General features: G+C 33.8%; 2 protein-coding genes across 8 annotated transcripts in view; both read left to right on the forward strand.

Annotated features, from left to right (window-relative positions):
- The window catches only part of LOC113523295 (eukaryotic translation initiation factor 4E transporter-like), a 37737-nt gene extending 33922 nt beyond the window's left edge, over nucleotides 1–3815 (forward strand). For all 5 annotated transcript variants that reach the window (XM_052895898.1, XM_052895896.1, XM_052895895.1 and 2 more), the window contains one exon: nucleotides 571–3815. In XM_052895898.1, coding sequence (XP_052751858.1) covers nucleotides 571–752 — 182 coding nt within the window. In that variant the 3' untranslated portion in view covers nucleotides 753–3815. The remainder of the gene's footprint in view (nucleotides 1–570) is intronic.
- Nucleotides 3816–13396: 9581 nt separating this feature from the next.
- Nucleotides 13397–17485, forward strand: part of LOC113515027 (uncharacterized) — a 29945-nt gene continuing 25856 nt past the window's right edge. The window contains exons 1-2 of one of the 3 annotated variants that reach the window (XM_031908521.2): nucleotides 13397–13659; nucleotides 14152–14210. The gene's annotated coding sequence lies outside the window, so the exon portion shown is untranslated. Of the gene's footprint in view, nucleotides 13660–14151; nucleotides 14211–14249; nucleotides 14816–17485 lie in introns of those variants that run through there. The other 2 variants (XM_026899151.3, XM_026899153.3) reach the window with 2 other exon arrangements.

The raw sequence follows: 17485 nt of genomic DNA on the forward strand, positions 1-17485 counted from the left end.
TGACAAAAACTCTCCCAGTCAGCTTTGGTAAAACAGAAATGTAATTATTTATTTAACATAGTAAAACCAAGGCTACACTAGAGCAAAAAGATACAGTTTAGGATCACAAAATAAGCCACTAATAGGTTTTCACAAGTAGCAACAATATAAACAATATTATGCGGTGAAAAATTGAAAATTGTCTATATACAACAGTTTTTGTTTGTTGCACGGCAAAATTTCCGAATATAAACATTTTAAGAGCTTTCTTTCGTTGCTTGACTCCATTCGCGAACAATTTCCATACATGAGTCTAATTTTAAAGGATTCAAAATCTTTTAACCCAGCTCTAATAATGTTTTTGATTAGATGGTAAAGGAATGGTAACCTGACACTACGCTAACAAGCTCTACCTTTAGGAAACAAAATAAACATTTGACTCCTGGTCGGTCCTATTTAGGACACTAACTTGCCTAAATTAACTCAGATTTGGGTGTACTCGACTATTTTAGCTGGTAGACCACGCGTCTGGTATGGTTGTATGGTACTAATGATTATAGTTAAACATTATCATGTGCACTTGTGTTATAGAAATGGGCGGCGGCGGCGCCGGGTCCGGCGGCGGGGACAACCAGCTCGCCCGGTGGTTCTCGCCGGAGCTGCTGGCGCGCGCGTCCGCCGGCAAGCTGCCCTCCGTGCACGTGCCCAACGCGCTCTCCCTCGAGGACTTGGAACGGCACCACCACTCGCCAGCGCCGCCTGTCCGCAACTGAACAGAGAACACTCCGTGTGGCCACCCAGTGGTATCCACACACATCCGTTCAACTCAAAAATCGATTTGACTCTAAAACTGTGTGTTGAAAGTTTGAAACGACTCAAACATTTCAAAATTGTGTTTAATTAACCAGACTCACGGTCTCACTATGTATATTCGATCGATAGGACTCGACGGTTTCAAAATTGTGTGTTTGGTAGACAGGACTCATAATCAGGAAATTATATGTATATGTATGATGAATAAAACATGGTTTACGTGTGTGCAGCTAAAGTTGATTTCAAATGGTTGACACCGTTAAAATACTGGACAGTATTCTGTTGTTTTAATCAATGTCAGATTGTAAATCCAACGTGTGTTTACAACACTGTTAACTCTAGTCTTATTTGGTAAATTATCTTGACATGTCTTTTCGAAGACTTATTTATTATAATATGAAGATATAAGAAGTAATGAACAACAATAAAATATAATCGGTTGTACAAGGACAAAAGGGCATGTCTTTTAGGATTGTTTACAAAAAAAGACAAAGATCTGACTGTACTGTCCAATTGATTGTATTTGAAACGGCTCACATAGCGACGATCGGACGATTATTAAATGTTGGTCAACATATGTCATTATTATACAGAGTTACATGTGTCGCTGAATCTGCTATGTATTCTACGTGACGGTAGAAGTGTTACAAATACCAACGAGATCTAGTTGAAATTTTCGAACGTATTAATTTAAAGCACTTTCGAGTATGTGTGTATAGTTTTTCTTATTATATTTATCTATTTATTGTCCTTATTTTTATAGTCGGTTTAAAGACCGAGTGCGCGTGCAAACAATGATTGTAAATTATTGTTTTTGCATGGTAACAAAAGAGCCAGTGTACCCTCGAGTAATGTAGCGACGGAAAATACTCTATATACTTAGTAAATGAATGTATTTGATCGAAAAGCAATGGACAAGACTGCTGGCAGTTTGGAAAAGATAGATGTGTGACATCTAGATGGAGAGTATCACTGCAAACGACAGACAAACTAACTCATAGATTCCCGATTCCCAGTGAACTCTGTTGCATGCCATATCGCAGATAAATCACTGTAGATCCAATATATCTCATATGATCTTACACATCGGATCCAAAGACAAAGTGGTAGCGTTACCCATTTTTTTTTATTTGTAATGTGTACTATCGACATTTTCTTTCTTCTAAGGGATGTTGTGGTCAAGAAAAAGTTGGGAATCTATGGCCTAATTTAAAAGAGATGCACTTATTCAATCAATCTAATCGGACGTTTATCACACAAACCATCATTTTATATATTTATTTACTTTTAAACTTGTACACTGTGATAAGAAATTTAATATTGCCACTCTACTTGTATTAAAAAACAACTTGTCAACCAAAAGTGATCCATCTAGATGTATTTGATAAAGATTTGTGATGCACATGCTTGTTTCTCGTACAGAAGTATGCCAGATGCACGTAAAAACTAACTACTAATGTCTGTATGGAGATTTGCTTGTCTGCCAGTTCAAGATAGGACAAAAGTTCCTTCCCTCTCTTCAAGAAGTATTATAGAAGCTGGCATACCAAACAAACGTGTGTATTACTTGATAGTTTTTTTTTAGACCTTTTTCGTCGTGCGTGTTATATCTAAATTGATTGTAAATTCATTTATAGGACTCATAAAGTGGCCGGATCAATTTTAGTTTTCATGAAATACGCTGAGTTTATTATCAAAATGAATTGCCGTGACAACTATAAACTGTTCATATTGTATCTAAGATCTCTGGCTGCTTGCAATTATTTATGCTGTATCCATATTGATACACTGTTATAGATTTTTAAAAATACTCGATAAATAAGGCCATCATGTTTGAATTTTGTAGTGTCACAGTAAAGAGATGCATTTAATTGAGATATAGAACAGATTATGGTCTACAAGGTGGAAGCTGATGGCGGGTTCGCAGTTTTTGGTGTATTACTTTATATATATACTAGTTTTTAGACTGACTACTACTATAGTTAAAATTTAGTTATTATTTTCCCACCCTCTGTCAGCTCCCTATAGTACCAGTGCATGTACATTGTTAGTAATAAATGAGATACGTTTAGATGTTACCCATAAAGTATTTACGAACAACATCTCCATGACGGTCGTAGACAAGGTGCGCGGGCGCAAGAAGACGATTACAATACGAGCCATCACATTCGAACTAGTAACGATCCCGCCTCGTCCGGGCTGCGTCCGGCTCATCTGGTCGGCTGATATTCTGTGCGGAGCGTGTGTACGTGCGTGAGTGTATGCAAGAAATATATGTATATGTATGTCTGCCTATGGTTGTGTTTGTAAACAATTTTGTTACTAAGTCATTTTCTTGAAAAGGAGAAAGATTTACGTTGAGAAAGTAAATAAAGAGATATTTGTCATTTTTCATGTCTATACACTTATTGTTAGTTAATAGACATTTTAGGGTGACCTTTTCAGTTTTTTTTTTCAATCGCGATCTTTTTGTTTTTGTATGACGATTTTGGAATTAGCACAAGTGTCCGATATTATAACCCATTTGTGTTATAAATTCCTGAATATATTTTTTTAAACAATATTTACTATTCGCCCCACTGCGAAACTCGAACTAGGTTACAGTCGATCACGGAATACTAGATCGCTCGATAGTCAATTATAATTTTGTGTGTACCAACATCGGACAACAGTGCATAGGTTGTAACCGTCCAAAGTACGCTGACACGTCTCAGCTAAACCAAGCAATACACATACACACTCGCCTATGCCTTTGAACATTGAATTGTATCACTTCAAAGCGACAGGAACAAGGGCTGTTATTCAGCACATGTTTTGAATAGCTTTGTGCGTGAGGGTCTTAAAAATGATTGTGTGAGAGCGCGGGCGCATTAGATGCGTCCAACCTTATCGATTACCGGTCATTAGTGGCGAAATTTTTGTTTATCTGGATCGTGGTAGCTCGGCTCGAGCCGGCCCTTACGTAATACAAGAGAATGTCTCCTGTAAGCTTTAAATTATTGATTAAAGAAAATTTGAAAGTTTCACCGTCTTTTATTTTACTGATAGGTGGCGTTGGTATGAAAAATTTCAAGAATCCAAAAGTAAAAATGGCATCGAAAATTAAACTCAATTATATTATGCTGCCATTATATCTGAATCCAAAGCCCATTATGCCAAAATATTTTTAGAATTTTTTTAGTAATATCTAGTTAGTACACGGATGTACTAAGTATTTCATTGTTCTTTGACCTATTATCCCATTTTTTTTTTTATAATTTTAAATTAACCAACTTCAAAAAGAAGGAGGTTCTCAATTCAGTTTTATATTTTTTGTTTGTTATCTTATAATTCTGGCAGTTATAAACCGATTTGGAATTTTTATTATCAGAAAGGATATTCTTACAGATTGGCCTCATAAAAGTTTTTTATCAAAATCGGTTCAATACAACGTGCAAAATATTGTCGCACTGGCATAAATATGACTTGTGCTCATAGATTAAGGATAGTCTTGCGTTATATTTTTTTTGCACAAGTATAAAGCATTAATTAGTTTTGCCCATAGACTTAGTATAATGTAGTATTTGCCACAAACGAATTAAAAAAACGATTCATGTACTACAGCCATATAAAGTAAAGAAACCAATCTATTTTTTTTTTCTGCTATATCAGAGATATGAAACCTCAAAAAAAAAATAGTCCGCGCATGGTTCTTTGGAATGCCTACTTTTAAGTTCTGTTTACGAACAAATATCCTAGATGGCGTTAGTATTAAATATCACGGATTGTGATGTATTAATAATATACTAGAGCAGCGATTTCTAAAGTGGGTTCCGTAATAAAGTCATCAGGGTTCCGCGAAATTATTTATACAGTGAAACAATTTCATTTTTCACATTAAAAATTAAAAGAAACTATAAAGTGTTATAACTACTTTTAAAATATATAAATACTTTTAAAATATTTGTAATAAAATTTGTAAAAAAATAAAATTTTGTAAAAAAATTAGTTCTTATTTAAATTATAGTGTTTTTGATTTGTAAATATTTGGTATGGAGTTCCATAAAATAAAAGGATATGACTAGCGATGGGCGAATCCGAATGATTTTGTTATTCGAATAAATAGTAAGATTCTAATTTTCGTATTCGAATGATTTTACTGATTAGTTACTAATCAAAACAAAGTCCTTACTCTGTATCTGCTACTACTAAATTTATTCCAGTCTGCATCCACTATTACTAGATCACTATGTCAGTGTAAACGAAGACAATGAAAAAAAAACAAATACATCAATGTATTTTTCTGCTTATTTTAATAATAACTATCGCAATTTAGTATAAATACATTTTTCCCACACCTTTACCTACTTCCTTTCGATACTTTTATCAAACATTGGTAATTTTTACTAAATTTAAATTGGCAACACTCTTGCTCACAAAAATTCCAACGATCGGGTTTTTTTTTTTTGAGGAGTGAAAATGGTATGGTAACCCCGCCCGCGCTAATGGGATACGCTGGCGGAGCACCAGTGAAGGGTGATAGATGAGAATGAAAACAGGCCAGTTAGCCCATCGTGATGAATTCATCATGAAGAATTAATCATGATAGTTTCCAGGGGGACCGCGTGGAGGTTGATCTGGTTGGGTATATTGCTAACAATGGGATTTTTAGTTTCCATTACCACTAATCCCTTTCCCCCCGCGTAGGCGGGGTTACCATTAGTTGGCCCATCGGCCCATCCTGATAAATTCATCTAAAATGAACCACAATGGTTTCCAGTAGGAACCGCGTGGAGGTTGACTTGTCAGGAAATAGATTTCATTACTAACAATTCCTTACTCCCCCTGAAACGCAGGTCTTTTTTTAACGTATGGAATGTACCCCAAATGGAGTGGTAACCCCGCCTGCGCTAACGGGATACGCTGGTGGGGCACCAGTGAAGGGTGATAAATGAGAATGAAAACAGACCAGTTAACCCATCATGATGAATTCATCAGGAATTAATCATGATAGTTTCTAGGAGGAAACGCGAGGAGGTGGACTTGGTTGGGTATATTGCTAGCATTGGGATTCTTAGTCTCCATTACTAACAATCCCTTTCCCTTCTTCCACTAGAATTAACCACGATGGTTTCCAGGGGGAATCGCGTGGAAGTCGATCTGATCCCATTACTAACAATCTCTTTCCCCCTGAAAGGCAGGTCAGTTAGCCTATCGTGACGAATACACCTGGAATTAAATATGATGGTTTCCAGAAGAGACTGCGTGGAGGTTTCTCCGATAATGAAAATCAGATCAATTGCCGATTGTAATTAATTCACCAAGAATGGTCCATTATAGTTGCTAGTGGTTTTTTTCTAATGGTATGAAAATGGTAGCAATGGTGCTACCATTGCAAGTTTGGGGGAAAGGGATTGTTAGCAGTGGAGTTTGATAGCCCCATTGCTAGCAATATGCCAGGTCGCATATTAGGTCGACATCCAAGCGGTTCCCCCTGGAAACCATCTTGAATAATTCTTATTGAATTCGTCACGATGGGCTTACTGATTTTCTTTATCCTCACCTATCATCCTTCACTGGTACCCCGCCGGTGTATATCGATAGCGAGAGTGGGGTTACCATTCCATTATCACCCATAAAAAAAATTATCTACCATTGCAGGTAAAGTCACACGGTTGGACTGGGCCGGAAAGGCCCCGGTAGCTGACCACAAGCCCAGGGTAGGTGTTGGTAATTGCACCAGTTGGTAGCGCCACTGTAAGCCCCGCAAGTCAGATCTATGGGGGGTGAATGCAGGCTGGGATCCGGCTGGCAAATGGCACCTCGACTATATGGCCAGTCCGATGCTGGACTCATACTCCATTACTAACAATCCTTCGCCATGGTTTTCAGGGGTTACCAAGTAGAGAACGATCTCATAGAATATAATGCTTAATAATATAGCATGGGGCCATTTTTTTTTTATGGATGATAATGGAATTGTAACCCCGCCTGCGCTATCGGTATACGCTTGCAGGGCACTAGTGAGGGATGATAAGCGAGGATGAAACAGGTCAGTTAGCCCACCGTGATGAATCTAAAAAATCACGATGGTTTCCAGGGAACCACGAAGAGGTCGACCTGACAGGGTATATTGCTCGCAATGGGGCTACTAATCCCCATTATTAACAAGCCCTTTTCCCCCAGGTGAAGTTTTGAGTTTAGGTATGTAATACTTAAATATAAACAAGTAACCAAGTAGCTACATTAGTATCTAGATGGGTACGCTCGATTTCCAATCCTGGCAAAAAATACTACGTATAAATTATAGCTGACGATTTAAGTTCCAAAAATATGTAAGCAGAACAGAATAAGTGTTTACTTGTTCTGTTATTGTAGGTGGTTAACTAAGTAATGTGTTCTAGGTATTTTAATAAATAAGTATGACAACATTATTTTTATAAATATTTATTTAGACAAAAACAATTTCAACACAAAAAGAATAAATAAGTATAGTTAGCTAAAAAAGCTGAAGAAAGTCAAATAGGTACACAAACAATACAGACATGATTTGACTTAACTTTGACGTTTGACGTCATCGAGACAAAACGTGTACACACAAATCGCAGTATAATATTTCAGGCACGCATTTATTAATTTATAATAAACTTTAATGGCAGTCTCCTTGCGTTTAATAAAACTCAAAAAATTCTACACGAAATAGTGACGGTAAAATGTAATAATGCATAGTATATATTTAACCTCAATAATTGCTCCTACCTATCGCAACACGACACACAAAACTTGCACGGCGGCATTCGCAAGCGAACTGGCGCGTTGGTTAGCTGTTGCTCCGATCCCGTCATGTAATTTCGTGACGTTTTATCACAACGAGCATGCGCAGTCGGCGAGTGCACAAAGTCCAAGGATCAATAATGTTAGAAGAGTACGTAGGCACTAAAATAGCCGGTCTCTTTGGTCTGTCCGATGCGAATATTGCAAGAATATGAGTCGTAATACAATGAATAAATGAACAAACAGTTCTCGAGAAATGCAGATAATATTATGCTTATCTAGTTAACTTACCTGTATTAAATTTCTAAATAGCAATGTATTAATAAAATATAATAAAAATAGGTATAGCAGAAAACATTGTGTATGTATTTTGCAATAATAATGTGTCATTTCGTAACTGCGTAGTTATGACTTGGTACATTCTACCTGTTTTTGTTCAATATGAATAAATTAAAATTAAATTGTATTGCATTCCTTATTATTTTAATTAGTGTTATTTTATTATTATATATCGCCTCCATGTAGACATATTCTCACTATTATAAAATTGTGAGTTTGTTACTTCTTGGTCTAATTTGTGGTTTCTTCAACGATTCAAACGATAATGAAATTTAATATACCTATTCCTTTTGTAGAAAGCCTATTTTATAGAATAAACAAAAATATGGCTTCATTTAATCCCTGTCAATTAATATATCCATCTTGTTGGACGATATCATAGCTAAAAAAAGTTATTTAATACCTAAATATCTTATGTGCCCGCATTTAAAAATGTATATTACCTATTGATATATTTCCAGATAAAGTTTAAACATAAATACATTGAAATTTATGTAATATTGGAATGACAAATGCATATATTTTCAATTAATAATAAGCATATAATTATAGTGTGTATATATATTAGTGAAAAAAGTCCATATAATATGGCGGTGAGAATTTTTAATAATCTTCCAGATAATATAAGAACCCTCTCTGGAATGACATTTAAAAAAAAAATTGCATGAATGGCTAGTTGAATCGTATTTTTACTCTGTTAGGGATATTATGTCGGATTGAAAGCGCGGAGATTTGTACGTATTATCGTTATATTTGTAACATATCCTACTTATTGACTTCTTTATTTTTATTAGTACATCTCACTGTTATTGTTGGCCATCTGATATCCAATTGTTATTTATTTCTACTATTTAAACTAGTCGACTGAATAAATTAAAATTAAATTCTATTGCATTCCTTAATATTTTAATTAGTGTTATTTTATTATTATATAATTTCGTAATGTTTAAATGCTACAAAAAATTTTAAAATTGAATTATTGTAATTTTTGTTTTCAATATTTGCACGCTTGACCTAAGTAGATTTTGTAAGGTACTTTTAATTTATAAGATCAAATGTTTTATACCCAAAATTATTGCAAATAAAGTTATTATTATAATAATAATTATGAAAGGAAAGTTTTTTTAGCAAATATTTATTGTTTGATCACTTCGTGATGACGTAGGCACACATACTATTGTGAATTCCTGTATGTCCGTTTCTAAAGTGACATTATGGCAATTATGTCGTAATAACAATGGTCATTAGTGTATTTATTATAGATAATTAAGTAAATTATAGTACAAATAACTCGGAGAATGTTCCAGACAAGAATTTAGCTGCAGTTACTAATGAGTAATCAAGTTCGAATATATCAAAATACATATAATATGATATCTAAGTATAATAATATAAGTCTATAGCGTCTGTTTATTTATCAACTATAAGCACTTTATGATAATTTGATTTATTTTTTTAATAAGTTAGACATTTAAATCTTTAATTTAAACAATAAAGGAAATTTATATCAAATAAAAATTGCTGTTTCCAATATCAGTAAAATTAAGATGTTTAAAATATATATAATTACGATTACAATGCATAATGCGGTAATCATATGCATTAGTCGATTGTCACTGTTGAGGTAAAAGTAACATTCAACAATGATATGTCCATTTTTCGCTGAAAATCTAACGTAAATATGTACTTTATGTCCAGGATTGACATTTCTTTCCACCCTATATTTTGTTAGTTGACTGGTAGTCCACGTAATTATATAAAATAATTCAGATAAATGTTTAAATTGATTTTTTTTTATACAACGTTGAATGGCAAACAAGCTGACGGCCCACCTGATGGAAAGTGGTAACCGTCGCCTATAGACATGAGCATGAGTACCATGGAAATAACAGAGTATATTGTTTCGCCCATGATACCCCCATGCGTTGCCATTTCTGAGGACTCGGGTGTTATTTCTCTGAACCCAGTAAATTCACGCCATATCCCACCATTCAAACCGAAACAGCCATGCAAACACGACTGCTTCACGGTTGAAACACGAATGAATTTACTGGGTACAGAGGAATAACACCTGAGTCCTCAGGAATGACAACGCATGGGGGTATCATGGGCGAAACAGTATACTCTGTTATGTCCATGGTACTGCTCATGTCTATAGGCGACGGTTACCACTTTCCATCAGGTGGACCGTCAGCTTGTTTGCCATTCTTAACTGTAGAAAAAAAATTCTTTTAGTATAGAATAAAAATGGAGACAAGATTAATATAGTTCAGCAGGTTGAAAAATATATAGGAAAATATAAACTGTAGAACTAGCTCGTTCGCCATTTAACTGTGGAAGGACAAATGATTATAACGGTATTTTCCGGTTGCCAAGGGCGTAGCGGACACGAAGCAAATTCTCAAGAACTATTGAGTCAAGCGAGCAAGATAAAGCGATAGGCAGGTGTCTCAAACCATATTATTATAATATGTATTGTGGTATGGTTTGGCGACGGCGGGATGAAGTGGGGTGCTATGACGTAATTAGTCTGCCTCGCCAAAGCGATCGTTTGGCTTCATTTAGGACATAGATACAATGTTTTTTCTATCCATTATAAAGTTTAATAATAATATAAAAGCGTCAAAAATTCTAGAGTATATCGCTCCAAGTAGACACAGTAGTATCTCTTTTATTTGGGGAGAAAGGGATTGTTAGCAATGGAGTTCCATGACAGCCCCTTTATTTATAGTTTGCATTATTATGAAATTTAAAATATGTAAATCTACTTTTACTATTACACTGTTTCGTCACCTTCTGCCAAATTGGGAATTTAACGCAAAAGAAAGAGACAAATAGTTGAATGGCTAAAATAAGTTAATGAGAGGTTTGATATTTTTATAAATAAGGGGTTAAAACTATAATTGGCGAAAAGTATATTTGTATTTAAGACTTCATTATGTATTAATCATATAATTATTTGAATCTTTTAGACTTCCATAAAGTCACGGTGGGCTAACTGACCTGCTTCATCCTCACCTATTATCCTTCACGAATTCAATAAAAATTGTTCACGTGCCCCGCCTAATAGGGGTGTATACCGTTAGCAATATCTGGTTTGATATATGTATATTAATGATGGATGATTATTTTTGTTTTTTTATATTGTAATTATATTAAATATAAACCTTATTTAACCTACTTTAAAAGTCAAATTAATTAAATTATAAAATTTCTTTGGACAAATGAATGTGACACAAACAGCAAACTTAGTTAAATAACTGTTTATACATACTTAATTTAATTTGTATATATGTACATTTTTTTTTATTCATTGGCCACAGTATATTGCAATATATATTATACAACTTAGAATGGCAAACAAGCTGACGGCCCACCTGATAGAAAGTAGTAACCATCGCCTATAGACATGAGCAGTACCATGGACATAACAGAGTATATTGTTTCGCCCATGATACCCCCCATGCGTTGCCATTCCTGAGGACTCAGGTGTTCAGTCATCGTCCTCCGTACCCAGTAAATTCACGCCATATCCCACCCTTCATACCGAAACACAGCCATGCAAATACAACTGCTTTACGGTTGAAACACGAATGGGACAGAGGTACCCAAGCAATCGACTTTTGTACAGTCTCCCTCTGGTAAAAGGTAGGAGATATTTAAAGAAAAAAAAATATGTACAAAGGTCTTAATAAGGACAATGGAAACTAATATTTTTTTAAAATCTTTCATTGTCTGTGTGACTATCTATTTGGCATCGCGCTATAACCACTAAATCATATTAGATATGGTTTTTTTTTTGATGGGTGAAAATGGTATGGTAACCCCGCCTGTGCTAACGGGATAATTTGCCCAAGCGAAGCCGCGAGTTACTTCTGATCAGTAAAAAGCATAGACATATCAAAATTATATACAATATATATGTAGGATCCGCTAAAACCCGTTTCAACATCGCATGGTTGCGAATTGAATACACAAATATTTCATAAAAAAAAAATATGTAAATGGTTAGTGAAACCCGTACCAAAATTTGTTGCAATGTTTAGAAGAATTACGCGGGGAAACAGATAGATGCGGGCAATGACTTTGTCTTATATTATTTAGAGAAGAGATATACTAAATCCTGTGAACTCGTTATTTCTCGTTGCCGTAGGTAGATATTTCTGTCGCATCTTCCAATTTAGGTATGTTTATCGTGCACGACTACTTCCTAAATATTAAAGTTATTGGAGTTTAATTTACTTATTTATTTAATATAAGATATATAAAAATAGGATTTTGGAGATATAAGAGATAGTCATGCAGATGCTTTTAGTGTTTTTTTTTTTTATTTCCGAAATATTGCGAAATATGTGTTACACGATTTCTTATATATATATATATATATATATATAATATTATATTTTATCGGATAATAAAGTATAATATCATGTATTCGGCGTATGTTCTAAAAATACATTTTAACAGATATACTAGTCTAAAGCAAAGAGTTTTCTCATTGGCAGCCTACTGAGAATAATTAAAATTGACAAGTACATACCAGGTGAAACATATTGTTTGTACTGTCGTTTTAGATTCTAACAAATCTATTGACTGTGACACCTCCAAAGTATTCACTTGCAATATTTAAAAATAGGTAGGTATTGGTATTGAAACTAGTAATTAATATACTCTTTAGCTATTTCTCGCGGCTTTGCCTGCGTTAACCAGTAAATACATAAAGTATCCTATGTATAAAGTTAGGATATAACCTATTCGTGCACCAAATTTAATTCAAATTCGTTCAGTAGTCTTCGCGTAGTAACAAAACATTCATCCATTCATAAAAACTTCCTTTTTTTTAATCTTAATAGAATTTAATTTACCCAATTGTCGAGGTTGGGTTTTATACATAGAAAAAGACTTTAAATAACGTCCTATAAGAACAATTATTAAAAATATTGTACATCTACGTGATAATTTAGAGCTTCATTGAATAAAATAACCACAGTACACTTATTTCGTATCGCACATATTTTTGCATCTCATATCTTAATTCTTTGGCCCATTCGTCGACAAAGCACTTACAGGGATACTATACTTTCCTTTTCAGATGTGTAGGTGTACGTAATACCTAAACAATAGTACTAAATTAAATACACTTCTAGGTCTCTAGATAAATTACTGTCTTTCACCTTAATTATTATTTTTTCTATCATAATGTAATAGCTAAATGAGTCAATTCGTGGTATGCCGTGTTGATAAAAGCGTGACACTTGACTTTGACGTGTGGAATTTTTTTCGATTTTATTCTTACTAACTTAAAACTGGCTGATAGGAATACAGAAACGAGAGAGCACAGAGAAATAAACTCGCGAAAGTTCGAGAACGACAAATGACTGGCGTTCGCCGGAATACAACGTGCAGTATGGTGACCGCGGGCAGGGAATAACCATGTCAATAATCCCAACTGTATATAAGTTATGGAACGCACACAAACACTGAGCCGCCGTGCGAGTACAGCGACGCTCGTCCGTCGAATGATTTTTGGATTGGCTCGGCGTTGTTGAGCCCGTTTGCGCGGTGGGGAGCCCTTTGGGTAACGTCCTTGTTTCAATCCAACTGCATATTGCTCGTTGCTCGCATTAGAGCTGTGTTGTACGGTCCGGATAGAAGAATCCAAGAATCCCCACTACAAAGGAATAACGCTTTGTAGCAACGAAGCAATGTTTTACGGCTTGTGAACGTGATTAGGATTATCCATATGTTTAGTTTTGTTTTGAGTTATTTGGACAGGTTAGTAACATTTTAAATATCTACCTACGTTGTAGATGTGGATCTATTACTTACTACGTTGGAATTATTTACGTTTTCGACATATGCATGATGGCGGCGGCGAGACGACGGCGCGTCCCTCGTTTAACCAAAGAATACATATTGACTAGAAGTAATTTCCTTTTTTGTATGTTCACGGCGTCTAAAGTTATTTTATTATAAAAACATTAAATTTAATTAGGTAGGGAATTTACCACATACCTTTCAAAGTACCTAATAACATATTTTAATGAATGGCATTTTCCATTATGTAAGTAGACAGATACCTCTTGCAGATAAGTCAATTGAGTTTATGTACTTACGTAGCTTTTGCTTTGTGGGTTATGGACTCCGTACATTGGATCAATTATTGGTTACTTATAATTTATGTTGGTACTTATGTAAGTAGTGTGTTTATTAAATAGGTATATTTACTTTTCGTGGAATATTAATACATTTATCTCAATTCAATAGCTGCTCAAGCGGACAGTCAAGACACAGCCACGTTCAATATAAAAAATGATTTGGATAAGGTAAATAAATTAGTTCATTATTAGATCTTTTTGTAGAGAAATAATTATAAAGTACTAGATTATACGTCAATAAATATGAACTTATTTGTACCCTCGTAATATATTATTTGTGCATTGTACACGTATTAATGTTTGTACAGAGATATATATAGTTAGTGAATATGTTGACAAGCGTTTCCGGTAAATTGACGATTTAACAAAACTGAATAATACTTTTATTAATCTAATATATTATGATATTATATTTAAGTAGGTTATCAAATTATTATTATTAAAAATATTTAGAAAAAAATACATTTCTGTAAAAAGGCCGTATTGAAAAATGATTAGGTACAGAATGCCTTCCCGTTTTGCCGTACTCGGCGCTCGAGCGCTGGTGTTGCAGTTGTAGACTGTATTGTCAATGCGTTAGTTTTTTGGCTGCCATTTTGTTTTCAGTTCATGTTCCGACATGTTCTTTTGCGTTCATTAGTTCCCGAATTCAACAGTATACGACAGGAGTAGTCATGAAAAATATTTATTTAGAATTAAATGTTTTTGAAGTGTTTTTATGGTGTAATTAGTTCATTAATTAATAGTTTCTTTATATTTTTTTAAAGAAAAAGGTAGGTGTAATGAATATTAATGTCTTAATTTTTTTGCTCAATTACTATAATATTTAAGTATTTGTATATGTGAGTATTTTGATATATTATCACTAAATATTATTTTCTGAACCTAGTTTGTCATTTTGTAATGGTTGGATTAATGTACCCACACGTGCGACATACTACACGTGAATATATATAACAAAAACAGTTAATTTTGCATCTAGATATAAAGTGATTTTTTTAATGAAGTAAAAATGTTCTAGCAAAATTGTAATTAAATAAGAATATAACCTATAAAAATACCATAATCAACTTTTTAACCAACGATATATAGATTTTAGTTTCCAGTCGTACAAGCATTCGTATATAAATGTTACTCTTTAAAAAAATGTGCTAAATTTTGTGTGGTGATCTAGGAACAAGGCAACCATATGATTTACAGTTTTTATTTTATCATTCCTTCTATATAATTCCTTATTCTTAGGTCGGGATTATCTACGCGAATGTTCTGCTGTAAAACGGGGTGAATAGGAACAATTTGTCTGTTTTGTATAAATCGATGTGCATAGTACAGAAATATTGATTATTTGGCATAGATATAGTTATTAACTTATATACTAAAACAACTTAAATAATAAATAGAAAAATATACTAATATTGTCACTTTTGTAAAGTACATTTATATAAGTCAGTATTAGTACTTATTTATCTTATATTGACTTAAATATATGTAAACGATCTTTGTGTCTTTTTGTCGAATAAACAGTGTATAAAATAAAATGAAGTAGTTAAAATAAAACAAAAATATACATAACATTATTCTTACTTTTATATATATATATATATATATAATATATATATATATATATATATATCAAGTAGGCATTTATTTTAACCCCTTCATTCCCTTGGCATTTCTGTTGCCCATTTTTTCGTTTATATCGATCTATTTAGCGATTCGAGTCATCCCATTTTTTTTTAAATTTTATATGGTACCGAATTGTTTGAAAACAAACTACGGCTGAATTACGAACATTGTTTTTAATTTGAAAATTTTGCACTTTTGCTTTACAATTTTTAATATACATTTTAACCAAGACAGAAGTTATATTTGGCATTTGATTATTATTGCCTTCAGATATAAAAAAAAATTATTTTACTAAAATGTTATTAAAAAAAAAAGCCTTAACTTTTTTTCTGATTTTTTAATTATGCCGGGATTTCTATTAACCCCGTTTTACGGTACATTTTTTATTAACAGCTTTAGGGATTAGTCCATTAATTTTACCTCCTTGGCTATTACCATTTAAATTGTTTTATCATAACCTGCATACGTTAGAGTAACATATTTTAATAGATACCTAGGTATATTGACACCTATGTATGAAATAACTTTCTGTACCTGCCTACGTACGTATTTTAACTAAGTCCCAAATAGGTTCTTTAAGAATTTTGTAAATTTATTGAAGTCTGCGTACACAGTTTGAATACGATATATCAGAAAGTAATAGAGTAATTTGTTAAGAAGAGTATTTGCTGAAGTTTGTGCATTGGTGTTCTGCCCGAAGCCATAGTATAAGTAATAGTACTAAAGTATGGACACTCCCTGCGATCTGACCTCACCCCTATCAAACATGCATTAGCATTTTCACATGTACAGACGTTACTTGTTTCTGTAGTTGTAACCGGGAACGTGGTGTTTTTGTGTGAAGTGACCGGGGTGTGCTGAAACTTAGAAACATCGAAGCTTCTAGACCTAGTACCTATTTATTATTAGGTACGCTTAAAGGGATTATTAGTAATGCGGACTACCAGTCTCAATGCTAACAATATATCATGTCAGGTCGACCGCCCCGTGGTCTCCCCCTAGAATTCATCGTAGTGAATTCTTGTTGAATTCGTCACGATGGACTATCTGACCTTTCATGCTCACTGCCAGCGTATACCGTTAACGCAGACGGGGTTACCATCCCATTAACATCCATTAAAGAATCCATCTTTCTCTAATACAAAATGATGAATATTTATTCGCTAATTTAAGGATTATTAATACTTTTGTGATGGTAGGATAGGTATTATCAGGTACAGCCACGGTTTTCCGTGCTAAGGTTCATTTAACTGTACAGTGATCAAGTCTACTCCCCTGTTTTTCTTCGATTTTGCTTACCAATAGAACCCGAGCATAAATGAACAAAAGATTTATTTCATTCATGAAAGGTTCAAGACCCAGTTTTTACCTACGACTTTGTTAGAGCGATCTTTTTACAGGTTTACTTTCTAAAATAAGAGAATGTAACATCTGGCAATATTAAAAGGACATTTAAGAGCTGGCCACCTACCATTACTTGGTCACAGATCCCTTTAAAAAACAATCAAAGGTAGGCTTATGTAATATCGCTTTTTTGCAATATTGAATTGGTACTGGTTATTTAAGTTGAATATCAGATATTGTAACTATTAATTTCGGTATTTGACACATCAAAAAAAAAAAAAAAAGATTGGGATGAGTACGGCTAACGCAGTTCCTCTTACATACTCTTTCCGTTTCATTTCATTTCATTTTACATTGTTTAATATTATTTATAGCACACACATTAGAAAATTAATACATAGCGTAATTGAAACAAAGAAGTAGTCATAAATGATCATTTTACTCGACCGTTTGTTTAGATGAACCATTCATTC

The sequence above is a fragment of the Galleria mellonella genome, unplaced genomic scaffold (genome assembly GCF_026898425.1).
Source record: "Galleria mellonella isolate WM207_F2 unplaced genomic scaffold, CSIRO_AGI_GalMel_v1 utg312, whole genome shotgun sequence".
Lineage (NCBI taxonomy): Eukaryota > Metazoa > Arthropoda > Insecta > Lepidoptera > Pyralidae > Galleria > Galleria mellonella.